Consider the following 26,486-nt stretch of genomic DNA (forward strand, 5'->3'; position numbering starts at 1 on the left):
ATGCACTCACCTCCTAGAGACCAGGCTGCCATCATGCTCTGGAAGCTCGTGGAGAATGTCAAGTACGAAGATATCTATGAGGTGAGCCGACACCCCCAGATGCATCTTAGAGCTTTGCAGATAGAGAATTTGAGCTTCCTGGCACCCCAACTGATACACATTTTTAAGCTGTTTACTCGCAGTTTTCCGGTCGGTTTTCTCAGCTTTCTCTAACTTTAAGAAGAGCTGGCTTGGGGAGACTTCGCTATTCTGAAAAAAAAAAAAAAAAAGACTTTAAGGTTGAATTCTGGCAACTTTAACTTAGCATATTTCTTTTTTCTTTTATTTTTAATTCTCCCTCAACACCCCTCCCCCCCTTTAGGCTCTAGCAGGGTTAGTGGGCAGACTGTTAGAGAAAATAGAGACTATGGTTAAGGCAGCAGCACTCCCCGTTTAGAGCGTGGGAGAGAATTGGGTTTTCAAGCCTCATCCGTAACAGTCTCAGGCTTTTAATTTTTATTTTCAATAAAATTTCCGAAATCAATAACAAACGGATCCAAGTAGAGAACGGAAAATTAGAGGAAGACAGATAGATACAGAGTAGATAGATGGATAGATGGATAGATAGATAGATAGATAGATAGATAGATAGATAGATAGATAGATAGGTAAATAGGTAGATAGATATAGATGAATGTAGAGAGGGCACAAGCTAAGAAGCCGTAGAAGAAAATTTATTATTTTCTTTTTTCGTGTGTTTTGCTTTTTTGAGGGCTAGTGCGTCCAAACAGCTATCTCAGCCAGCCGATGTTTTGGCATTTTTAACGAAATTTTCTGCCCACGTTTAGTGCGCAGGTTTTCCAGGGCTGAAGCTTGGCGCAACTCCTCCTCCGGCGAGAGAAGTTGCGCCCAGCCCTGCCGGCGCCTGCCGCCTGGTTGCGGCCAAGACCGCGCGCGGCGCGGGTTTCCATCTCCCGCGCGGACGGATGCGGCGGCGGGGTGGCTCGTCTGCTCGCGGGCGAGGCAGGCGCCAGGCGGGGCGAGCTGCGGACCAGGGAGGGGACGGCCCGCGGGGTCCGCGGAACCTCGCTCTGGAGCCGAATGGCCTGGGAGAACGCGAATTAGGTGCAAGGGGAGGTGGGAAAGCGAAGGCTGGGAAGAGACGTCGAGGGAGGGAAAAGAGGAAGAAAAGCTTCGAGAGAAGAGAAAGAACAAGCGAAGAGGAGTTACGGAGGCGGGGGAGGGGGGAGGTCGAAGCGGGCGAGCGGGGCAATGGAGACGGTAAAGAGGAAAAGTTGGAGAGAGGAGGAGGGAAGGAAAGCAAACTCCCGGGGCGCTGGACGCGGGCAGCCCTGGGTCTCACGAAGCAGTCGGGATGAGACGCCCAGAGGCTCCCAAACCCGCCGGCGAGGAAACGCGATCCCGCGGCTCCCGAACAAATCCAAAAAGCCCGGCAGGAAGCCGTCTTGCAGATACTAGGGGACACAAGGACTGGGCAACACTCAGAAGTGGCCGGCAAGGTCCTGCTGGACGCCGCTGGCCCAGTCCTACAGGACAGATTGGGGCTCCATAGTGCTGGCGTAGGGCCCGCCGCCTCCCGGCAGCGTCCCGCAGGCAGCGCCGGGGCCCAGGGCCCCGCGGCCCTGGCCAGCCCAGAATTTGGCTCCTGATTTTGGAGTGTGTGTGTGTGTGTTAGAGAAAGAAAGATTTCGTCTTTCTGTGGAATGATAGTTGGGGGTTTCCTTCCTCTTTGTGGCAGTGTATTGACTGTAAGGAAAAGCCGCGCCTCCGCGCCTGGTGGGGTTTGTTTCGGTTCTGCCTCTTTTCTTTCCTTAACAGGCAGGATAATGGTAAAGTCGAAGGAGCTAGAAGAATGTGTGAGTGCCCGAAGTGGGCACAACCCTGGTGGGGATGATGCCACTGTGTAAATAGCTCAGGGTATACATTTCGGGGGTTCTAAAATTAATCAGGATAAAACTCGTTCTTTGATTATGAAAAGTAAACTGGCTAAATGAGAAAGGAGGGAGGAGAGAAGGGAGGGAGAAGAGACGAGAGGGAGAGAGGAACAGGGAGGGGTAGAGTCGGGATGAGGAGAAAAAGGGGAGGGAGAGAGAAGAGAGGAAGGAAGGAAAGAGAGAGAGAGAGAGAGAGAGAAAATTACAGGTATTCCTGTTTTGCCTAAATTTTCTGCTCAGAAAACAGGAGAACCGGTGGAAGGAGCCTATTTAAGTCGGGAGGAAGGTTGAACTTTAACAGAAATGGCAGTCAGGCCAGTTGAACGGGTTCCTGAAACATCCAAAAAGGTTTTCTGTTGCCCCTGGCTTTGCCTGGAAAGGATAAGTTTAGTGTACATGAAGATTGATTACATATATTTTAAATGGAGGTAGAAATCTCAGGCTGCGTGAGCATTAAAGATGGGAAGTCTCTACAAGGGATGAAAAGCCCCCATCGCGGCCCTGTCGTTTAATAAGTGCAATCTCTACATTCAGGAAAAGTCTACAAACGTCAGTGTAAGCAACCGGGACCCACCGGTTTACTTTTCTCTCCCCTCGAAATGATAAGGTAACGCCTTTTTAATTTTGTTTTCTTAACCTGCACACAAAACACCCAGGGCGATCAACTCTTCCCGTTAGGAAAGTCTCACGGCAGGTACAAGAAGGACATCTCCGTTCTGTACAAGCTCCTAGCGCTGCTCTCGCTGCCTGCGCAGTGCAAAGGAGCAGGGGCTGCTCTACGCGTGTCCCCAGCTCAGTTAATTCAAGTTCTGCCTCTTTCCTGCTAAACTTTTTCCCCAGTCTGCCTTTGCCAGCCCCTCGTCTGATTACATCTAGTAATTCTCCACTGAATGAACGCCATTTACAATAGTAGGGGAGCTCTGCGCTCGCTGCTGCTTCACGCTCCATTTGTCCTCCATTCTCCCTTTAAAGTACTCGTGTAATATTAATAGTCATGAATATCAATTATTATGAGGCGGTGTAGGCAAGCGGAGGGAGGAAGGGGCGCCTGAGCAGTCTGAGCCCAGCTTCGGGTGGAAGAGGACTGCATCTGGAGCCCCGAAGAACGGCAGAAGAAAAGAGGCCAAAAAGACAGCAAGAGACAGTCAATGAATAGCTCTGTGTGTGACAGGCATTGCCAATCTTGTTGGGGGGGGGGTAATTTTTTTTTTTTTTTTTGATGGCTTGTCCTGGAAACACCTCAAGCTCAGCTCCTGTGTCCAGCTCGCTTCTCTGCTGGACTCCTTGATTTTTTTTTTTAATCATTGTTTGATTTTTGAGCAGTAACCAGGCTTTTTTTTCCAGATGTTAGTCCACACCTATTCATCCATGGTGAGTCTGGATTCACGTTGTACCAGAATTGCATGCTCCCTCCTCTCACGGTCTCTCTGTCTCTGTGTGTGTGTCTCCCTCTCTGCGTCTCTTCTCTGTCTTCCTTTGAGTGCCTTTGGCTTGGTAATTTAGCACCATAATTGGACGAGGCTGCAGCTGCTTCTCTCTGCATTGTGTTCTCTGTCTGAGCTCCATGAGTCAGCTGGGGAGGGGGAAGTCGAACAGAAAACTTTTCTTTTTTCTTTTGCCATTGTACTTTGGAAATTTAGGTTTCTGCAAAGAGAACCTTGGGGACTTTACCATGGCATTTCCACAGAAGAGAGGGAGAAATTTAAAACACTCAACATCGGTCCTCCTTCTCCTTTCACTTAGTTACCCACTCCAGATAGATACAAAAATAAGTTGTCTGGGGCTTTTTCCCCCTCCCAACCTCGGGTCCTTCATTGTCACACCCTGGAGTGTAATAACGTTGGATATAGAAAAGCAACAACATTAGAAATAACTCCTGCAAACATCAATCCAACTTAATTTAACACGGGCTCAGGAAATGATTTCGAATGAGATCCGTTTCAATCATACACTATTCAACTCATTTAATTCCTCTTGGGGAGGGAGGGGTGACCGAGAACTTAGGTCAGGCCGACTCCTCGGAGCTCATGGAGTTACTGGGTAATGTGGGGGGCTCCTGGTCAGCCGGTTGCCTGGCCAGGGACGGCAGAAGTTGGCTTTTAAGCAGAAGCAGCAGGACACTAGCTACTGTGAAGTTTTGTTTCACTTTTGGCCTCTGGAAGAGTTAGAAGAAATAGTTTAAAACACCCAGAAGGGCAAATACCCTATGTAGAACTCCTTAATTTTTAATTAAGGCATTTAGAATCTTCCCCCATACACGCTCACCTCCTTTCCCCTCACCCCTTTTGCCGGCTTTGCACTCCCACTAGAAGGCTCAGATGTTGGTTAAGTGGGTGATCCCCCCCCCCACAATTTTCTTTCTCCCTAAAGTCTTGCCTTTGGAATTGCTGAAATCATGTGGCCCTCGGAGCCAACTTGGGGTCTAAATTTCAGACTCCAACTTCCCCTGTCTCGGGAAGAGTGTACGGAAGCCGGGCTTCTCCATTTGTCGCTTGTATTTTTTTTTTTTTTTTTTTTTCTTCTTCTTCTTCTTTCTCGCTCTCCCTCTCTCTGCTTCCCAGGACCGGCACGATGGCGTCCCGAGCCACAGCTCGCGGCTCTCCCAGCTGGGCTCGGTGTCCCAGGGACCCTACTCGAGCGCCCCACCGCTGTCCCACACGCCGTCTTCGGACTTCCAGCCGCCCTACTTCCCGCCCCCCTACCAGCCGCTCCCTTACCACCAGAGCCAGGACCCTTACTCCCACGTCAACGACCCCTACTCCCTGAACCCACTGCACCAGCCCCAGCAGCACCCCTGGGGGCAACGGCAGCGGCAAGAAGTGGGCTCGGAAGCCGGTTCTCTCCTGCCCCAACCTCGGGCCGCCCTGCCCCAGCTCTCAGGCCTCGACCCCCGGAGGGACTACCACTCGGTCCGCCGGCCGGACGTGCTGCTGCATTCCGCGCACCACGGCCTGGACGCGGGCATGGGGGACAGCCTCTCGCTGCACGGCCTCGGCCACCCCGGCATGGAAGACGTTCAGGTAACCACACACCAACAAACGAAAAGGACAATAAATAAATAACGAACGCCTCAGGAGGGGGGAGGGGCGAGGGAGGGGCAGCTCTGTCCTCTTTCGGGGCGTTAATTCCCATCTTTAAAACAGAACAAGTGGGACACGACGTATATAACTGTGTATGTGTATAGGTGCGTATGGCTCTATAGTGGTGACTTCTGGGGGTCCAGTTAGGAAAGCCAGAAAGGTTAGAAATTAAATCATGAAGGAAAAATATATATATATATATATGTATGTGTGTTTCGCTAGTTTAGGATTATCAGAATCAAGGCTAGGTGTTTTTCTCTTGCCTCGGCTACCCAACTCGTGCGTATTCTCCAGCGCGTCGTGGTACCCTGACACCCCCCTCCCCCAGCATTCACACCCACAGTGGGGCTGCCCTCGCTGACATGGCAGGTGAAGACCCGGCTGCCTGAAGGCAGCGGCTCCAGCATAGAGCGCCAGGTCCTCTTGAGCTCTAGAGGTTCCTGCTAGTTTTGAAAATATTTTGCTAAGCATGACAGTGCACGATGGAAAAAAGACAGGCGCTATGTTCTTCCAAGCCAGGTATTGGTTTGAGTGTCCGACAGGCTGCAGAGCCCTTTTCCAAGATAACTGAGTTCCAGAATCATCACCTGAGAAGTGGAATATTTGTGGGGGAAGAGACCAAGAAAGCCATAATTGGGGTTGGAAATCCATGAGGACACAAACTCTTTTGGAGGTTTTTAAAATTATTTTTGGTCCCTTAAATGACTGTGTAGCGATATTCTCCAACCTTCCCCCTCCGTTAACACTCGCCTCTGCCCAATGCCACTATCCTGGTTGTGGAGGCATCACGTGTTCATTTCTTAAAACAAAAGGCTCAAAACACTCCCCCACCCACCCACACACACACTATCCCATCTGCAGCCTACACAATGGAGCCTGATTTGGTCGAGAATACTTGGTTAAACTAAACAAAGAAACATCAAAGAATTGATTCCTAAAAACTGTCTGGGTGATTCTGAGCAGGTCTCCTTTTTTTTCCTCTGATTTAAATTGTCTCCAGAAAGATAAATACGGTTGAAAGCTATTTAATTGACCCTTCAGTCTCATTGGCATAGTTGTATATATTATGCATCATTTTAGACATGCTTCTGAAGAAAAGGAAAATGAAATAAAAAAGGGTGCACAAGTCCTTCTTCTTTACCTTGCTGGAAAAATATATTTTTAAACAGTTCAAATGTAGTGACAGCATCAAATGCTGTCTGTGTGTGGTCTATGGTACTTTATTGTTTTAAAGGAAATTCACAGTTATTATTTGTAAAGAAGATGAATCACTGGATTTTGGGCCGGATTTACCCATAATCAGAGTGATAGTTCTGTTGATTTAACCAAGCTTGACTCTTCCTGTCTAGAGATATTGCTCATTTTGGAATATCATAAAAGAGACACATTTAATAGTATTTTTAATGCATTGGGGGTAATATGTGATGGGGGGGGGGTTAAATCAGCCTTTCTGATTAAGGCTCAAAGTGCTGTATAACGAAGATGGGTTAACTTGTCACCAATACCGTAGATAAAGCTAACACCAGTCTTGACACCACCACCCTGCAGGCTGAGTGGCTCAAGCAGCCAACCCAGGAATTCCCCTAAAAAGAGGGAGTAGATTGTTTTTAAACAGTTTTAGTTGTTTTTGCTTGTTGTTTGTTGAGATATAATTGTCAGGGTTTTTAAGTGTTTGGCCAAACGTGAAGGATGAAGAGAAACAGTACCAGGTCGGTGAGCGTTTGGGAGGATATTCTGGTCAAAGCCTCAGAAAGGATTCAGTGTTTTTGTGAGCAGAGAGTGGCGGGCCGAGTTGCTGCCGTCGGGAATACAGACCACGAAGGTGGAGAGAGCCAAGAGAGAATAGAAGTAGCCAGGCCTTGGCACCACTCCCCGCCCCACTGCCCTCCGGCTGGCCCGCTCCCCCCGAACCGCATCCCAGGCAGGTCGCCTGGTGGAGTGAGGAGGGAGGCCCGCTGGAAGGGTCGTGAGGGATACACCCGGTGCTAGTCGCAGTAGGGAGACAGCGAGGGACTGTCTCCATCTCAGCCTCAATGACAGACTTGCTGAGACCAGTGTGTGCTTGACGTGACATAGGGCAGGTGACAAAGAGAAGGAGGTGGGGATGTATCTAGGACCAGACCCCAAATCCGGAGACTGCGCCTCATCTGCTTTGTCGGGAGGATTCACGCTCGAGTTAGGCAGCTGGAGCGCGGGCTAAAGTTACCGGAGCCGGCCCGGGTGGTTTCGACGTTCCTGGCATCTACGCTGGGTTGACTCTGCCGGTCCCGTCCTTAAAGGGGAGCAGAGTGCCTCCGCCTGGGCGTTCGATCTCAAGGGCCTTGGTGTATCATTGTTCCGAATCCACCTGAGCCACGGACCAGACAGAGTCAGAGGGCGTTGCCGGGTCGGTGGGCCACCCCAGCGTGGGGCAATCACCTTGCCAGGGGCAAGGGAGATGCTATGCGACCCAGACGCACACTCTCGGGGCCACCGCCCTGACCGTGAGAGAAGAGGAGAAGAGCTAATTAACCAAATGCTTCTAATATTTTTTTAAAATGGAACTATAAAACCCGTCAATTTCTATTTCAATTTACTCACAGTGGCTATTAAACTAGAAAATCGCTGTTTGGGTTCTGGGTATGCTACATTTCACCCATTGTGTGTGTGTGTGTGTGTGTGTGTGTGTGTGTAGAGGGAGAAAGTTGAAAACTCAGAAGAACAGTGTAAAAAAGAGAGAAAGAGGGGAGAGATAGATGACAACTAGTTTGGGATTTGTTTAGCTGCTGTGTACACCTCTTCTTCCAGTCTTTGCTCTCTAACCTCCCATCACCGCTACCAGCCTGAGTATAACCATATAAAGATGTTAAGTCAACCCCCAACACAGATACACACACACACACAAACTCAAACACACCCTAGTGTCTTAAAGCAACCCCTGGTATCACTTTTAACTAAAGAAGTCTAGTAATTACGAGTCTGAGTTGTTTTTCTGCGCTTCCGCATGAAGTCCTAATTAAATCTTTACGATCCTCCCTGTGACGATTAAGCGCCAGCATGCTGCGTGAATATCCTGTACAAAAACCCAGCAGGCGGCCGTAATTAGATAGAAAATCAGACAAGAGCCTTCTCATTAACTACCACAACTACCCCACGTCGCTGATGAGGCGTATATACATATTTACGTACGGACGTGAGGGTGAGGCGTGAGGGCGCACCGGTCCAGGCCCGTGTGAGCGCTAGTCCGCCTGCCCACAGACACAAGCGAATATTTCTGTCCTGCATGGACACATCGCCACTGTAGACACGTGAGCACAGAAAGGTGTGAATGTGGGTGTGTGTCCCCTGGGGAGTTTCGAACAAGAAGTATTTTTTTAAAAAAACTTTTTACTATTTCTTAAGATATACATGGCGTGTTGCAACATGGAAAACGGTTCTTACGGAGAACAACAAATTTGTTCACCTTTCTGAAAGCAGAAGTGACTATTAAAAAGTAACAAATTATCATGCCCCCTCTCTGATTAGATCGTCTCATTTCGAATGTACTGCTTGTTTGGGGAAGACAGTCTCTTTCTTGTGATGAACACATACCCTGTCTGGCAGTGCAGCATGAGTGGGTGGGAGGCGCTGTGAAAGTACTACCTTCCTCTCAAGTCCTTTGCTTTTTACTTCTCTATAGTGTGGGTGACAAATTGGTCAAAGCTTAGGTTTCCAAGGACCAAGGAAAGCAGAGAGACCTAGCATTTTCACTGAGGGGGAGGGAGGAGGGAGGAATCCGCCGCTGTTTGGATGCCCTGGAATGCACAGGCAGAACTCTGTTCGTGTGCAGCCTCACAGTAAGTTTCGCACCCCAACAGCTATTTTCCCTCAGAAGTGCCGCCAGTGCTCCCGGTTGAAACCTAAAGCACAGGGTTGAAACTTTGCTTCTCTGAGATGGAACTGTAGCACAGAAGATGAATGTTTCTTGCAATTACCTGGGAGGACACGGGCGTGCGTGTGCGTGCGTGCGTGTGTGTTGTTACTGCCTTCCTAACAGGTGTGCTCCTTGCTGGGAGGCAGCAGCGGCGGGATTGGGAGGAGGGGGAGTAAACTGTGCAGGTTCGGAGGGATTGTCCTTGTGCAGTAAAACGTTCACGTGCGCACAGGAACGTGTACGACTGCAGTGGGTGTGCAGTCCTGGCGGCTTGAAAACGTGTTCCTATGTGTTGCTGTTTGCATTCCATTCAAGATTGCTCAGACTTTAATTAAAATCCCATAATGTAAACTATTATGTATTTATAAAATGGCTTTGTGGTTAAGATGCACTGAGTTAGAATAGAAAAGAGAATTGCTCTTACGAATATTCGTGAAAATCTTTCAGCTGTTGCCAAATTTTCACAATTCATAAGAGCAAATATGAAAGTTTATATGGCTGTGTAATATCGTGTTGTAACAACTAAACCAATATTGCATCCCAGATGCCTCTCACAGTTTCCTTTTCCCCTCTCTTCCACTGGAAGAATTTATAATTTGGGTGAATTTCATTTCTATGTCTATTTGGAGGTAATAATAATAATAATAAAACCTCCCTTTGTGAATTAATATAAATGGAAATAACAGAAACTCCAGTTTGGAATGACATGATTTATGTGTGCTATTCTTTAATATCCAGTCAATTTGAATAGTGATGTTTTTATATTCACAGTCAGTTGAAGATGCCAATAACAGCGGCATGAATCTATTGGACCAGTCTGTCATTAAGAAAGGTATGGATTATTACCTCTAAAAGTTAAGCAAAGTTTTCTTGTGCATTAACATCTTTATAGTGAGTTTTCAGTTTGGGGAAATTCGTTATTTTATAAGACACAAATGTTTTGTCACAATCATAGGACAGAGGCTGTTTGACTGGGTGAAAGGGCATGCCATGTTTGGAAGAAGGAAATGGGGTGAGAAAGGGAGACTTGCAGACAGAAACTCAGATGAGAGAGACAGAGGGACAGAGACTATTGACGTTTTTCTCATGGTACATTTGGTAGTCATTCTAGGTACATCTTAAGTAATTGTACTAGCATGAAGTGTGGAACTGGCTGGGGAAAATGCGTTTCGAAAATGTGCTATAATTATTTTGTTAATAATCGGAGTTTGCTGAGCTAACCCCTATATCACCTAGATAGCCCCTTCTCTCCCTGATTTTGTGGAGTTTTTCAGTGGTAATTTTGTTCCAGGTCCTCTGTGCTTTATGAGTTGTTTCTCACTTTTGTGTGTGTGTGTCAAATGTGTTGCTAAATATGCGCATCTCAAGAAGCTGAGACAGCCTATGCACATTTCTAAATCTTCCTACATATGCATTCGTGATTTAGTGTGACTGTGGATCACCCCATACTGTTAAAGGGCATGTGATATTAACAAATGTTTGTAGTCTCTTGTACAGCTGTAAGCAAAATAATTAACTAATTAAACTAATTAAATGTAATTACAATAACTCATTTCGGGCGTATTGCAGCTGCTTAATTTTTCCCCCCTTCTCTGACAGTCACCGAGAGAATGCTTGGCGATTAGTGTGTCTGCTGATAGGCCTGAATGTCACTCACATGCCACAAATTTAGGAGCTTCAATGTGTAAGCAGTGCAATCTTCAATTATCACAGGACTGGTATTTGGAGATACAATTTTAACTACTGTAACTCTTCATTAGCAGTGCTGGAGAAGGCCTGTCCTTATGTCTGATGTCAGTAATCCCCACATTCAGTCATTTATTATTCATTTGAGCCAAGTGACATTCACAAAAACGATGAAAAGATGTTTTGGAAAGTGACCCAGAATCAAGCTGGGATAGTAAGGGGGTTGTGGAGTAAGGATTCCAAACAAGGTGAAGTATTCTAAATTTTCTTATTTTACAAAGCGAGAAAGAGTAGCTTTGCAGAGGGATGGAGGAGGGGAGGAGGATCTGAACTTGAAATTATGCCATTTGGCTTTGGAATGTGAGGTTTGCTATGAAACTACTCATTTTATGTATTGCTCCAAACATCTCTCCCTCTCTTCTTTAGATAGTATCTTTTCAGCTTTTAATGTCAGCTAAAACTGCTGGGGCACCCAGGTTCAGTGCTTAGACTTGCAACTAAGCACACAGCTCGCTTTCACCATTTCCTATTGGGTCTTCTCTATTGGTTAATTGCTGGGTGATTTGGGAGGAGAGGTGGGAGAAGCTTCTCCATTGTCCTGTTGTTGTTGTTTTGTTTTAGTTTCCTTCCCTTTTCCCGAAAAGCTAGAACCCCATAGCTCAGGGTTCCGTATCCTAGCAACATCATTTGGGCTGGCAGTGGGATATGCCCAATCATTGAGCCCCCAAAAGCTTTTTTCAGACATTGTGGAGCTTAAAACATCTAAGTGGCACACAGTCACTTTAACTGATTCAGGGGGCATGGTATGAATATGAAATGTTAGGTCAACTCCATTAGTGAATATCTGAGATATCTGCTTTATTATCTGAAGAAAGGATCCTAATATCACATTTTTATCTTTACAGAGCCATGGGCAAAATGGGAATAAATGGTTGATTTTATTTTTCTAAATCACTATGAACCACTTAAAATAAGGTTATGGGTTCATTAGCCCCTTCCCTGCCCTCTTATCTCCCATCTTCGTCCCCTCCCTCCAACCTTTATGAGGGATGTTTCCAAAAGATTAACTGGGTAAAGGAGGAGGTGAGAAAGTTTTCTGAACTATGTATTCTACATTTCAACAACTGGCAGGGGACTCTGTTGCTTAATTTATTTTCTAATGGACTTTTAGAGAGGTTTCATTAAAAAAAAAAAAATTCTACCTTATTAATAAAAGGCCAGCAATTGGCCGGGCTTTGAGAGTCTCTGCCTGTTTATGAAGTCAGAAGACTTGGACATGAGAGTATATGTCTCTGTCTCTCTGTCTCCCTCTCCACTTGTGGCAGGATGCCCCTCCTAAAATTTAACCAGTCCAATTTTTCACCCACGTTGATATCACCCCATAGATTATAGGCTCCCTCTCTTGTTATGTTTGCTATCTGGGCTTAGCTGACATTTCTGAAGTAATTTAGTTAAGAGGAAATGAGTTGTTCCCAGTAGAGAGAGCAAACGAGTGGAGTGAAGGTAGCCAGCGTGATAAATGGCTCTTTCATTTGAAGATCTCCAGAGCTCGTTTACGGCTAATTTTCTGTATTGGCCCCCTTTGAGCTATTAATGCAATCGGCAGGGACCGTGGCCCCTCTCCTCTTAGCTGCCCCATTAGAGCTCCCATTAAGCTGCCGAGTCTCAACTCCATGGCAGGAGTTGGGAAATAATGAAAGGTGCTTTTTAAACTCTCCTAATCTAAACCGGCAGAGGGTGGTTAATACGATTTGAAGGGGGCTGGTCAATGAGCAATCAATAAAGTAATAATGAGAAGGATGCGGTACATTAACAGTCTAAAAATCCAACGAGACATTAAAAAATCATTCTTAACTCTCAGTTCCATTAAGATTAGGAATCTTGAGGGGGGGGGCGGTGCCCAGCTAATATAAATGATCACTGCCACCATCATACAACCTAACTTAAAAAAAAAAAAAAAGACTCACCTAGGCTTTAAGAAAACGTTGTTGGTGCTGTCAGAGGCCAATGTACAATCTGTTTGACACCTTAGACAGCAGAAAATATGCTGGGATTTCTTGGAAAGGCTAGCATGGCTGAAGTCCAAGGTTCAAATGTTGTGACTGTGGGGCATTTTCATTGGTCTGAGGGATATCCTGTTTGGTTAGTTTCAGTTCAACCTTGGTTCTCTCCCACTTTTTTTCCGTTAGTTCTGGCCCCTTCCCCACATAAACACTTTGATTGGTGTGGATGTTCTTTCTGGGGAAATAAAGAAATTGCCAAATTTCAATTACAATGGATTCTGTGGGATTCTGATTTAGAAGGTTAAAAAAAAAAAAAAAATTTTTTTTCTGATTTTGTTTTTAGTTCCCTGAGTTTTTCTGACTGCAGTGTATGAACAGTATCAATGGAACTGAAGACAAACACTTGGATACAACTCTGTTTCGGGAAAACTCAGAAAGGAAAAAAAAAAAAAAAAAAAAGACCCTGAGATACATTCCAGCCACAGGGAGTGATGAGAGCTCATAGAATTTGAAACTGGAAAGGTTGGACACTATTCTCCAGTCCCCAGAGTATAGAAACTGAGGCACAGAGAAGACAAATGATGTTCTCAAGGTTCTACACAGCAAGTAAGTGATGAAATTCAACTCAGTTTCCACTCTTAGACATTTCCCCTAAAGGATGCCAACACTAGATGTTTGTAGTTTGATTTTACATTTTACCTTCCTTTGTGAGAATCCTTTTATTTTTCATTCCAGTATCTCAATGCTCACTTTTATACATATGCTAGGCAAGTGATATAAAATTTAGCCTTCAGATAGATGAGAAATTATGCAATTGTGACAAAAGGGGTGCTCTGGTGGTGAAAGATAATGATTTCAACTTCGGAGGCCACTCTGAACCAATGTTAAACCTCCTGATGGCTGTCGAATGTAGTTGACGTATTTATTTTGAAGTCAGTGTGCATTTCAGAGGGACTTACCCCTTGAATCTACAAGGTGGGTTCACTTCTCTCCACCAGCAAATCAGACCCACAGTCAGACACAAAGATCTCAAAGCTACGATTCCCCACTTAAAGTTTAAAGAGTAGAAATGAAGAGCTAGCCTATTAACAATTTGGATCTATGTAGTCCACTAATGAATAATATTTTCTTAATCATTTTCCTTCCTTTCTCTTAAATAAAACTCCAGTCACTGTAATGAAATATTGATCGGTTGTTAAACCTTTTTTTTCCCTTCTCCCCAACATGACGCAGAGAAAAGGGGAGGGGAGTAAGATTTGTGGGTGCTTTACAACCAGAAGTTGGCCATGCCATCCAACTGAGAACTGAAAAGGGGGGGAGCCACCCAGTTTTAATGTATACACAGAAAATTGTAAACATGTAAAGAACTGAAAGCTTCACGCTGAGTTTCTCTATGCTCCATTTCCTTACCATTTCCTGCTGTCGCTTCAAACCTATCTCCGTCATCTTTGGGTTCTGTGAGCAGGAACAGTGTGCTCATAATTACTAACAAATCAACCGGGCCCTGTTGCTCTCTCGGTTTATTGATAAGCTGGAGGAAAGCAGAAGGGAAAAGACAAAGAGAATAAAATTTAGGGCTAATCAGCTGAGCTAAGCAGGTGTGAGAGTGGAGGGGAAAGTAGGTAATAATGGAGCAATGGACTTAAAGGAAAGTTGGAACAAGAAATGTGTAAGGTCTAGTCTAGGGGATCAATACCAGGGCTAGAGTAGGAGACATGTTTAGAACCTGGGATGACAGGACAGAGAGTGGGACCAGGGTTCTGATACTTAAGTTAGAAAACAGAAATATCATCAGAAGTTCATCTGCTCTAATAATCTGTGTCTTTGGAAGAACAACAAACAAACCAAAACAAAAAAAAAAACAAAAAACCCCACAAAACTCCCCCCCAGATAGCAGTGTGCTGACACAAGCTGACTGGATTGGTGGTATCTAGGTGATAATCTATATGCAGAGAGGTACAGCTCCTGGGAGGGAGCAAAAGGAAACAACTCTTGTCAGGTAGATCAGGCAATTAACAATTGTGAAATTAGAGGGCAGGTTATAAAGTGTCTCAAAAGGCCTGGCTTTTCAAGAAATTTGGCATCTGGGACTGTGAGAAGCAGGTAAAATTCCAATCCTCAGGAGATGTTTAGTTATCCAGTGTGGGAAGCAGGAAGTGAATTTAGTATTTTCAGCTTAGTAGGGTTTTTTGTTGTTACTGTTATTAAAATATTCTCTCTAAATCATTTTCTAAAGATAAAAAAAAATTACTGAGTATCAAGGATGAAATTTTTTTACAATTGATTTCTATAGTTCACTCCATGTCAGAACTACAAAGGGCCATCTACATCTTGGGGAAGTTTCTCCACGGCTACCTAATGCCAGTTTCCACGATCTTATTCGTTTATGGTGCCTTGAATATGAATCTGAAATATGGAAATCAGAACTGCTGTGAAGAATACGACTGATTAAAATAGATGTGGATCTTGTGTTCCCACCCCAATCACCATCTGTTAAGTCACTTTAACTTCAGTGCTTTTGATTCTCAAATCTGCTTAATACGCACACTGAAATTTTTCTTTGGCTCACTCTTAAATGTGAAGCAGGTTCATTGATGCAAACATGATGAAGGGAATCACAAAGAGGAAAACCTCCTCTTAGTGCCCACCTAAGACTGCAGAAGATATACTTGTTAACATCATTCATCAATCTGCCTGGGACAACGGCTTGGCTTCTGTGGAAGGATCCAGAGACCTGAAAATATCTACCAAGAAATAGCAAAAAGAGTGCTTCAGTCCCTCAATCCACTCCACTAGGAAAGCCCTTTTCCACAAGGTGTTTGAAAACAGCCAATTGCAATCCATATAAGGTTCATATAAGATTTGAAGCCTACCTGTCTATTAGGAGTCTCTTTAAAGTATCTTGGAGGTTTGAATGCTGAAATCTGTAGTAAGGAGAATAAGCTGTTATAAATATACTCAGCATTGGTTAGTGTTCCATACAAAATGCAATTAGCAATTTGTCTGCCATATAGGATTCTTGACCCCAGATGGTACGAAGAGCGTATCTTTCCACTACCAGAGTTATAGGGTGGGACAGAGTCTTTATTAAAGGGGCAGAAACAGCAGCCTTATTTTTCACGCCAGATGCGTGTTTCAACAGATTCCCTGGACTGGTGATCAACAGACACTGAAGATTTGGGAGCTACGTATCCCAATGGAAAAAAAAATAAGATGTAGGGCAAGTCAGGAGGAGAAGTCACCTTCCAGTGGCTTTAGGGCCTACAGAAAGAAAATGGGCTTGGGAAGTAGAGAAATCTGAAAGGCAAGATCGCCAGGGGAGCTGGGAGGTTGACCGCTCACTGTTCCTCATTCCCAGCCTTCTGGTTCCACTGAGCCCCGCCTCTTCCTGACGTGCAGATGACACTGAAACGCAATTAAACAGAAATACAGGCTGGAGAGGCTGAATGCGCCTGGGTAGCAGTGGCAACCAGCTGTCAGCTCTTATTAACTTCTGCATAAAACATACCTTGAGTGCGGTTTGTTATCAATTACTTGCCGAAATGAAACAACTGGGGCAAGGCAAGAGCGCCGCTCATATGAATTAAAGTGATTGCTTGATTGATCAGGGCACCTGTTGTAAATCATAACTGCTCCAAACAATCACCAGCCGGTACTTTACGTTAATTTGTAAACAAAATTCATGTCACTGCAGAATTGCTATCACTAGAGACAAGCTTTTGGTTCATTTCTAAATGCATCTGTTGTTACTATGCAGGAAAGAATAGGACTCACTTTAAAGAGATGAGCAGCTCTTTTGGGCCCAGCTTCCCAGCTCAGTGGTATTACTTGGTGGGTACCTGAAGGGACCCACCCTCCTAGTCTTCTCTGGTAAGAAGAGGACCACTGATTTTGGTCCGATAGGAGAGAAGGAGGGGTTTCTATAAAGAAAATCGTTATTACCATTTTATGTCATTGAATGAAATAATCACCTTTGGGCTTCAGCACCAAATGAGAAAGACATTATTATTATCCTCAGGTGACAGATAAGGAAACTAAGATTCAGAGAAATTAAGGTGTCCAAGGTCACACAGCTACCACGTGATGGCACAGAATTTGTCCGGCTTCACAGCACAATTCAAGGTCCGGGTTGTTGTCTTGATTTGTGTAGTTAGTGAGGCTGTGGCGAACGACACCCATATGCCTGCACACATGGAGTAAGTTTCCAGAGCAGTGATGGCTTTTCCGTTTGTTTGTATCCAGCGCTGTGAACGCACTGCAGCCCCATGGGAACAAACAACTTCCTCCCCCAGCTTTCCACCTGGAGCCTGTCCCGAGGCCTCGCCCTGCGCACGCACTGACACATTCTATCAACCGGTCACCAGGATGGAAACTCGGTCACCTTTATGGTATATTTTCTATTTTTTCTCTCTAGTTCCGGTTCCTCCCAAATCTGTGACTTCTCTGATGATGAATAAAGACGGCTTCCTCGGAGGGATGTCGGTCAACACTGGAGAGGTGTTTTGCTCAGTCCCAGGCCGCTTGTCTCTGCTTAGTTCAACTTCAAAGTACAAAGTAACTGTGGGGGAAGTTCAGAGACGGCTTTCGCCCCCCGAATGCCTCAATGCGTCTCTCCTCGGCGGCGTCCTCAGAAGGTAATAACCCCCAAACCAACTCCAGTTTTACTGAAGGGGAATGGCTCCTGCGAGCCCAAAGCTAAGCACGACGCGGTTGCCTAGCAACCGGGCAGCGGGAGCAATGCCCCTGCGCAGCGCGTGCGGGGTGCTGCGGCCGCCACGTGCTCGGGGCCGCGCGCGCAAATGCCGCCGCCCTCAGACCTACACCCAGCGGCTCCGCGCCGCGCACGCGCAGCCTCGCTGTCCTGCTGCTTTTGCGACCCTTGGACGGTTCCACATTCTCTGCCTATCGCCCGCTGCTCTGTTCTGCCCCTGGGACAGCTTGAGAGTGTTCTGTAGCCTACAGGCCTTGACTCTGTTGTTGAGAGCCACAGTTTTAAACCCAAGAGTGCGTTCCAGACCTTACACACTCATTTACTAAAATAGAATTTTCTTGAAACAACCCCTTCAATACCCTCAGTGCACGCTATTTAAAAAAAATTTTTTAAAATATTTCTCTACTTTATCATATGTTTTAAAATCAATGACCAACTAAGTTGGTCTCACCATCCACTAATGCATTGTGCCCACAGTTTGAAAAACTCTGTTCTAGACTTGTGGCCTCCCCCCTTTAATAACAACCACGACCACTAATAATACCAATAATACCACTGTATAAATAATCAATAGTAATTGCTTGGGACCATTCAGATGTTCTTTAATATTGAAGGAAGACAATCCATTAACTCCTCTGGGAAAATGAGGAAGGACCTGGGTTTTATTTTACTACTTAAAGCCTCTCAAAAAGTCCCTTCCACCTCCTAAGCCCTTTGGCAGTGTCCCTGGTGTGAAGGTGACTTTACAGGACAAACTTTCCAATATAACCCATCCAAGTTTGGGGGTTAAAAGTCGCCTTCTTTACTAAAAGTGGTTGTGTGAATAGGACCACGAGAAAGGACACAGGAACAGTTCCCCCCCACCCCCCACCCCCCACCCCCACCTTATACTTTGCCCAGATTTTCTCATTTTAACTCTTCTTGTTCCCCTCTGCTTTGGTTCAGTTTTCAACTCTGTCGAGCCTAGATATGGAAGTTCCTTTCAATCACCCCCTGGATGTTTAGCCAAACTCTATTATATAGTGACTCTTGGCCCCTTCTTCAGAGTCCACCTGTTTCAGCAAGTGCCTTGTTTTCTCTGAGCCACCAGCTCCTTTCCTCTTTTCAGCCAAGCTGTGCTTGCCCAGTTTTTGCTCTTCACACTGAGTGCATTGAAAAAAAAAAAAGTGTTTGTCTGCATGTGCAACTTTTTTTTACCTTCTCTGGACCCAAAACCTATACCCTAATTATTCCCATCTTGTGTCTTTTTTTTTTTTTTTTAATCAGGAGATTAAAAAAAAGAAAATGACTAATTTTTTTTTATGCTCTGTATTGCAGAAATTAAGCAAACCTCAGCAAACTATCAGCAAATAACCAAAACGAAGGGGGTGGGGGGGGGAATGTGCTAACCTCAAGTTAAAACCCCTTCAAGCTCCACTGGGCTTTAGATTGCTATGTCTAAACTTTGTTTCAGGAACACTCTGAGGTTAATCAGAATGTTAATTCTTGCAATTTCAGAGCCAAATCGAAAAATGGGGGGAGATCTTTGCGAGAAAGGCTAGAAAAAATCGGTTTGAATTTACCCGCGGGCAGGCGCAAAGCGGCAAATGTCACGTTACTCACATCCCTGGTGGAAGGTAAGCAAGACGCGCAGCCATTTCACGAAGGCGCTGAGCTTAACTGTTGGCTGAAGGCTGACGTTTTACACGTTTCATGATTAACAGGAAGTCATTGCGATTGTTGTGCCCTTATGAGTTGGATGTCAAGCGGCTGCTTGAGAGAAGTTCAAAGGTCCTTATACTTAGAGGGAGCTGGCAGTTGTAGGGTGGCTAAGGACACTTGCAAGGGTCCCTGTGCTCTGAAGAGTGCTCAGCTCCAGCTTCTGGCCAGTTCAGGGGTGACCTCTACCGCTGATGCACCCTCTGTTTGAACTTTTGCAAGGATAACTCTGTAAGCAACAATGCATTCTGTACCCCTTCCCCTCCCTAGATTGCACTTCTGAATCGCCAGTACTAGAAAACACACTATTTATGAAACTATTATTGTAGAATGATTATTTTATAAAACTCATGTCATTCCCTGGGCTCTATCAGCTGATTACTTGGGACTTACTGAGGTATAGCTTAATAGCCAATGATGCCTGGGAGAAAATAGGGGTGGTAGTGGTTAAGGAATCATGGAGGAGATCCAGGTATGATCTTTAATACAGTTTCATCAGTTGTGAATTAAAGCGCCATAATCGTAATAAGCACATTCTAATTTTCTCATCAATTTTGGGCAGGGAATGATATTTATGGTGTGTAATAAACAGGATTGACTACACAGTTTAGAACAAGAGGATCTGCAGGTGAACGTGTGGAATAGAGAAAGGATAGGAAATACAGCCAGAAGGTCCTAAGGGAGAAGGTTGTAGAATTTTCTCTAGGGTCTAGCATGTAGGTCTTTTTTTTTTTTTCCCCCCTTCCATTTTTATGGACGTAATATTATGGCACTCCTGTGCAGACTTGATTTTGGAGGAGGGAATCTTGAATATTTAAGCAGCAACCATAAAGTCATAGGTTATAGGCCTTGCACTTTGTCATTTCTAAGGCAAAGTTACCTGGCCCAAACCTACACTCCAGTTAGCAGCAGACACTGAATTTCCAGACCATACTTATTAGCGGTTGACTCTCAGCCTGGGGGTTTCACTTTTTGCCCTTCAGGGAATTGCTAATATCCCAGTCCTCATTTTGAAAAGAAGGGAAGGTAGTCTCAGTCCAAGACAGATATTTGGGCTGAAAAGTAAAGTAATGGGAAAACCCACTGAAATTCCAATATTTGGTTGGCAGTTCTCAGCTTGATGAATCTCTGTAAACACCATGCCTGGAGTCTTTTGTTGTTATTATGATAATGCTGACTAAAAAGTAAGTCATGCTCCTTAAAAGTAATGTATCTATGGGATAATTCAAGATATCTGTTTTTCGTGTTTGAGATCTTCCCCCATGCCCCTAGGGCTGTGCTTTAAAGGGTTATAATTCTTTATTCGAAAGGGGCTTCCACATAAGCTCAGGAATCCCTCAAATGCTCAGATTTTCAATAGCTGCTGTGTCATCTTTGTGTTGTAGAAAGTCCTTAAGTGGGAGGATGATGACAGGAACCTCTGAAGGGGAGAAACCTGAAACCTGACTAGCAGGAAAACTGACAAGGAGAATAATCATTTCAGTGCTGGGTATTCTTTAATATATTCTTTAATATATGTGGACATATATACACATGAATTTATGTTGATACATATTAGTTATTAATACAATATTTTTCTTAATACAGATACAGGAGAATGGGGATAACGTTTAAATTTTATTTAAAGCAGGTATAACAGATGCTTTCAAAAGAAGGAGAATCTAGCTTGAATATCTACCTGAGAGTCTAGGTTTAGTTTTAAGGGGGATCCTGAATTTATCAGCTTACTTTTCCCTTAAGACAAAGTCTGGGGTGAGGGAGACCTGGAAGCTATTCAGGGGATGCCAAACTGTGACGTGGCTGGAAGGATGGTCAGGGAGAGGCTGTGAAAAAGGGCAGGCGGTCTGTCCTTTCAACTTGAATTATAGCCTGAGAACTATTTTTCATTTGAGCATCTGTCACACCTTTGCCTCTCTGTAAATACTAAGAGAGTTGGCCAGGGAGGGTCGCCTGCCCTGGGGTGTTTAGAGACTGGGTGCTGATGATCACCTCCACTGCTGTCTTTTCAGGAGAAGCTGTTCACTTAGCTCGGGATTTTGGGTACATTTGCGAAACGGAGTTTCCCGCCAAAGCTGTTTCCGAGTATTTAAACCGGCAGCACACGGACCCCAGCGACCTGCACTCTCGAAAGAATATGCTGCTGGCCACCAAGTGAGTGCCCCAGACCCTTGGCGCTCCTCCCTGCCTCCCACCACACTGGGCCACACCGCGTGGGAGGAGGCGGGATGGAAGGAGCAGCTCAGGCTTCCTTTGGGGGACAGAGAAGTGTGTGAGCTCAGTGGGAGTGACCAGCGGTAGTTCTCCTCCTCAACCCCAGAATTGTTAGGCAGACCTTTTCGAGGCGGGTCCTTGTTCTAGCTCTTCCCTGGGCCCCTAGGTGCATATTTCTGTCTGGGTTTCACATCTGTCTCCCTGTCATAGCCACACAGGCGTATGTGCACGCTCAGGGTATCTATATGTCATCCACGTGCACCCATCTCTACCCACAGCTCTAATTACTCCGTTTCTAACGTTGCTGTTTGTCATCTTCCACAGACTTGTAAAATTTACTACCACTCCAGAGGCGAAAATAGTAAATCTCTGGCTAAATTTAGGTCTAGAGCTCATTTGAACTTTTACAGTGGGTTTTCTATTTATTTGATTTACTCCTCTCTTTGGCTTCGGCGTCATATTGTTGGTGTTTTATGGCCGGCTCAGGCCTGCAGTGGGCGGCACTGCGTGCACCCGCACGTTTCTCTCGCGGGTGCCGCCCAAACAGCGGCGCTCATTTATCTAGTGCTTGAGGACGCGGTTTGTTCCATTGACAGCGTAATTTAAAGAAATATATGGAAGGCTGAAAAATCATTTGCTCAAATTTGTCCAGATGTTTTTGAGACGTGATTGGAATTTGATGGCCCCTTTCCGCAGGGTCAAAAAATATTAATGTCCCAGAACTTTAATTGCTTACAGACCCTGGTTTGGGCTTTGAAGATTTAAAATGTTTGACTGTAAGCATTTGTTCTCTCCAGTTCAGAATTTCCTTTTTTGGCACTTTAGTAATGACTACAAACTGAAGGGAACACTTTAACCATCTCTTCCAACGATCAAAACCCAACACCCTTCCTCTTTTTAGAAGGTTTTCCTCAGATGTACCAACTAGCAATAAAATAGATCTTTGTCAGTAGATTGCCCGTCTATCTTCACTCTGGTGGCTGGGGACCTGTTGGTGTTTTATAGAAGAGAAAGGGGGAATTTGGAAACAACAACAAAGTATATAAATCAGATAACAGGATTCCACAAATTACTCTGTCATTTCCCTAAGGGTTGCTTATAACTGCACCCCACCCCTTTGAAACCTTGGGGCTTCTCTAAGGCAAGCACTTCTTAACCTGGAATGTGTATCAGCATCATCTAGGGAGTTTTTTCAAAGTATCTATGCCTGGGTTTAGCTAGCCACAAATCTCCTGAATCGGGATCACTGGAGGTGGGGCCTGAGTGTGTGTATTTAAAACAGCTCTCCCACTTGCCCCATAATGCCACAGTGGATTCTGAAGTACCCTCTAAGAACTGCCCTACTTAGGTCCAAACTAGTACCTCTGTTTCTTCCTGGTTGTGAGCATGTGTGCATTTCAAATGAGAAACCAGAGGGTGGAGAGAGGGTACCTGTTAATGTTCTCTGCTCAACAGCCCTAAAACCAACAACCTTACAGCTGCTAGGGGGGCCAGGGAGGAAGGAGGTATCTCCCATCTGGTTTAACCGCTACTGCTCCCTGAAGTGTCAGCGCTCTTGGAATGCACACCCAGGGTCCCCGGCATTTGCCTCTAGGCATGTGCTCTGTTTACTTATTGGACAGGCCAGGTGTTGCCATGCGTCTGCCAGGCCATCCCATCAGGGCTCTGGGGCTGGCATGGTTTGCCCCCCAGGCCTGGATGGAGGCAAGCTGACAGGAGATGTCAGCCAGTCTGTGAAAGACTGTGGTCTTTGGGATCCTTTGCCCACCAGCAGAGCCAAACTGATTGACCTTCAGGGCTAAAACCCTTCCCTCCCCCTCCCATATTAAAAATTCTCAAATAAGCCCAATCTATAGCTAGGCATGCAGGATTTCTAAGGCTGGGAGATTCCTCTGAATTCTAGGTGCCTTGAGGAAATAAAAACCTTCAACAAATAAAAATCTACCCTCCCCAGTGTCTTAACCATATATCGTTAGGTTTTATTTAAACAGTTGTGGGAACCATTTTATATTGACAACAACCCCGTTGTACAAAGGTTTTCCAGTAGCCTACACTTAAAATAAAGAAACCACTTCCCCCCCACCCCCCTTGCCAATACTGCAGGTAAACGGATTTTTGCTTTGAATGGACTCAGCATTCTCTCCTGGAATAAACAGTTGCTTGCCCTGGGCTATGCAAGGCTCAAACAATCTGCTCTTGTGCCAGGGACAGGCTTGTAGCCGAAGGGCCTAAATCTTTCAGGGCTTTTTGCCTCTGATCACCAAGAGGCTGGAGAGGCTGGAGAGGCAGGGGAGAGGAGAAGAAAGGAGCCTTAAAAAGAAATGCCGGGTAAAAGCTCAAAATTATTAAATATTCAAAATCAAACTCTAAAGCCTGGCAAATTTCCCAAAGCGGAGTCTGTGAGGCCCTAGAACGGAAAGGAAAAGAATGGGGGGGGGGGGGTTTGAGGTGGAAGGCGTGCTTTACCTCTCCACCCCCGCCTGCCTTCCAGTCCCAGCTGCTCTGGAAAGGAGAGCGCTGGGGAAGCAAACAGAGCGGAATCGCCCACATTAGCCTTACTTTTCGGTTCTTCGGTGCGGGGCGCTTCTGGGCTTGTGAGAATGTCTTCTTTCTAATGCCAGTGTCAACGACACTGAGGGTGATTTTCTGTTTCTCTCTCACTCTCCTTGCAGGCAACTTTGTAAAGAATTTACGGATCTGCTGGCGCAGGACCGGACACCGATCGGGAACAGCCGGCCCAGTCCTATCCTGGAGCCGGGGATCCAGAGCTGCCTCACGCACTTCAGCCTCATCACGCACGGCTTCGGCGCCCCTGCCATTTGCGCCGCGCTCACTGCCCTGCAGAACTATCTCACCGAGGCGCTCAAAGGCATGGACAAGATGTTCTTGAACAACACCACCACTAACAGGCACACGTCTGGGGAAGGCCCAGGTAGTAAAACTGGCGACAAGGAGGAGAAACACAGGAAATGAAAAAATTTAAAAAAAAAAAACAAAAAAAAATGAGAAGGAAAAAAAGTTTTAAATATAAAAGGAAACAAAAAAAATTAATTTTAGCTTTAAAATATTGGATTGGCTTTGGAAGAATTATGTTAGGTAGAATACACATACAATCAAAATTTAAAAAAAGAAAGAAAGCTAAATAACATTAAAAAAACAAACTGAGGCGTACAACGGAGCAACAATATTGGTTCTCAGTGTCTATTTCAAGATACATTTGGAGACAACCGCCAGGATTTTCCACTTCGGTTCTTTCGAGCTTAGTCATACTGATAATAAAAGAAAATCATGGTTCCCCCTCTTTGGAAAATAAACATAAGACTAAACGTGAGAAAACACTAATTTATTGGAAGAAAATCGGAGAAACATTGTTGGTGTCAGTGCTTTGAGAGCTGTTTGAGACGCACGAACTTTTTAATTTTTAATATTTTTTTTAGGAAACTCTCTCGCAGTCCCCGCCCCTCCACCCCACCTCATTCCTCTCCCAGCCATCCTTTTCTACGTTGCCCTCCCTTCCTGAGCTGTTGCGAGAATCTTCCGGGATGAAATGAGTGTGGTTAGGCACTTTTGTACTGTGTTTCAGTCTTCTTGGTACCCTCCCCACCTCCACGCTCCACCCCACCCTTCTTAACATACCAGTTCCCAGCTCCCTGGCCATTTGAATAATTAGGGCTGGCAAGGGCGGGCGGGGCGGGAGGCCCTCGGAGATGCAGGCGGTGGCTTCAGCTTTTGGTGCGGACCAAACAGAGGCTCCGGCGGCTGAGGAAAATCCGGACCAATAAGTTTATTCAGACTCATCATCAGTTCCTTTCAGAAATGTTACTAGTTCCCAGCCTTGCCAGCATCTGCATACAGAGAATCTTGCATTTGTTATAATATTTGTGTCATCTACCAATTTTAAGAACTACAGTAAAAAAAATACAATATGAATACGTTGATTAGTATGTAATTCCTTCGGAGGGGTATGTACCATTTCATTCTCTTCTGTTTTCCAAAGCTTTGCCCGCATGGTTTATGAGCTTCTTCAAAGAGGACTTGGGCTTCCTACACAATCTATAAGGTACAGAGAAAAAAAAACAAAACAAAAAACTGATCCCTTTTTAATCAAAGCCTGTGTGTCAGAATTCTGCAGGTGCACTTCTTTAAAGAAGCTCAAAGGGAATAATTTAGAAAGTGGCCAATATGAGATGGAAGGAGCTTTGAATCTAGTTGGTAACATAACCTCAACACTGAAATTACGATTGTGGGGTGGGAGGGCTGCAACGTAAATTTGGAAGGAGAAGAGTATGGGTTCTTGGAGCCCAATAGTCTAGCAATATTGTCCTACCTTTAAGATGGATTCGATTTCCGTGGACTCCGGTGAATGCTGTTTTAAGGGAGAAAGAAACAGCTTTGGGAGTGGGCAATGGGGAGAAGGGTGGTGCAGGCTCCTGTGTTTCTGCAATAATTGCTTTCTTACAAGATGCTTTATGAATGAGGCATTTTTTTTCTGCCCCAGACGTGCACTTGTTTTGGCATATAATGGTAAAATAATGCAAAGTGAAAGGAGATGTATTTGAGCTTTGAATTTTACCGTCTGGATGCACTGGGGCTATTCCCACTGGATAAAGTTCCATGCATTTAATATCTCTCACTTCTGGCAGTCAAGCTTCTTTTTCGGGCTCCATCTGAGCATTATTATGAAATAAAATCTGGAGCCCATTGCCCCCCCCCCCAAAAAAAAAGTCGGAAGTAGGAAATCATTGAGCGTAGTTACAGGCACCTCATTAAACAAAGTAGACAGTAAGGACCTTTGCAACATCCGTTGAGGGTAAAGATCCTGATGTTCTGCAAGATTTACTATTAGGACCCACTAAGATCCTGCAGCTCTGCCACCTTGGATGGGCCTTGACCTTGGGATGGGGGTGGGGGTGAGATTTAGAAATCTGCTGGGAGCATGGCACAGACATTTGGAGTGGGGGGGCTGAGGGTTAGGGACCTGGTTTCAGGTCACCAAGTGGGTCCCGTTAAAGATATGCCCCACCCCATTCTTTATCCCTGGCTCCTTTGGGGCCCGCGGGTCTGCAGGGCCCAAGCTCTAGACATTTGGTGAGCAGTGCAAAGGCCGGGGAGAGCATAGACACCCCATCTCTCCCGAGCTTAGAAGCCCTCGCCTTTGTCCAAGGGCCTGGCCGCTTGCATTAGGTGTGTTCTAATTGCACAGGCCGGGAGAAACCACACTGAAAACCATCGTCTCCTTTCCTTGCAGGGCAACGCGCCCCACGCGTGTGA

The 26,486-nt window shown here is 45.4% G+C and overlaps 1 protein-coding gene across 3 annotated transcripts; it reads left to right on the forward strand.

Moving 5' to 3' along the window:
* On the forward strand, positions 1 to 26,486 carry TFAP2B (transcription factor AP-2 beta). 3 transcript variants are annotated; one of them, XM_012559170.1, is made up of 8 exons: positions 1 to 81; positions 4,496 to 4,954; positions 9,678 to 9,738; positions 17,010 to 17,229; positions 18,804 to 18,922; positions 21,014 to 21,155; positions 23,888 to 24,147; positions 26,464 to 26,486. In XM_012559170.1, the coding sequence occupies exons 1-8, from the start codon at positions 1 to 3 to the stop codon at positions 26,484 to 26,486; spliced, it is 1,365 nt and encodes a 454-aa protein (XP_012414624.1). The 3 variants fall into 3 exon arrangements, with proteins under 3 accessions (XP_012414624.1, XP_004388774.1, XP_004388775.1); XM_004388717.2 differs by lacking the exon at positions 26,464 to 26,486 and having other exon boundaries at positions 23,888 to 24,538; XM_004388718.1 differs by lacking the exons at positions 1 to 81; positions 26,464 to 26,486 and adding an exon at positions 3,279 to 3,305 and having other exon boundaries at positions 23,888 to 24,188.

This window comes from Trichechus manatus, unplaced genomic scaffold, assembly GCF_000243295.1.
Source record: "Trichechus manatus latirostris isolate Lorelei unplaced genomic scaffold, TriManLat1.0 scaffold00215, whole genome shotgun sequence".
NCBI lineage: Eukaryota > Metazoa > Chordata > Mammalia > Sirenia > Trichechidae > Trichechus > Trichechus manatus.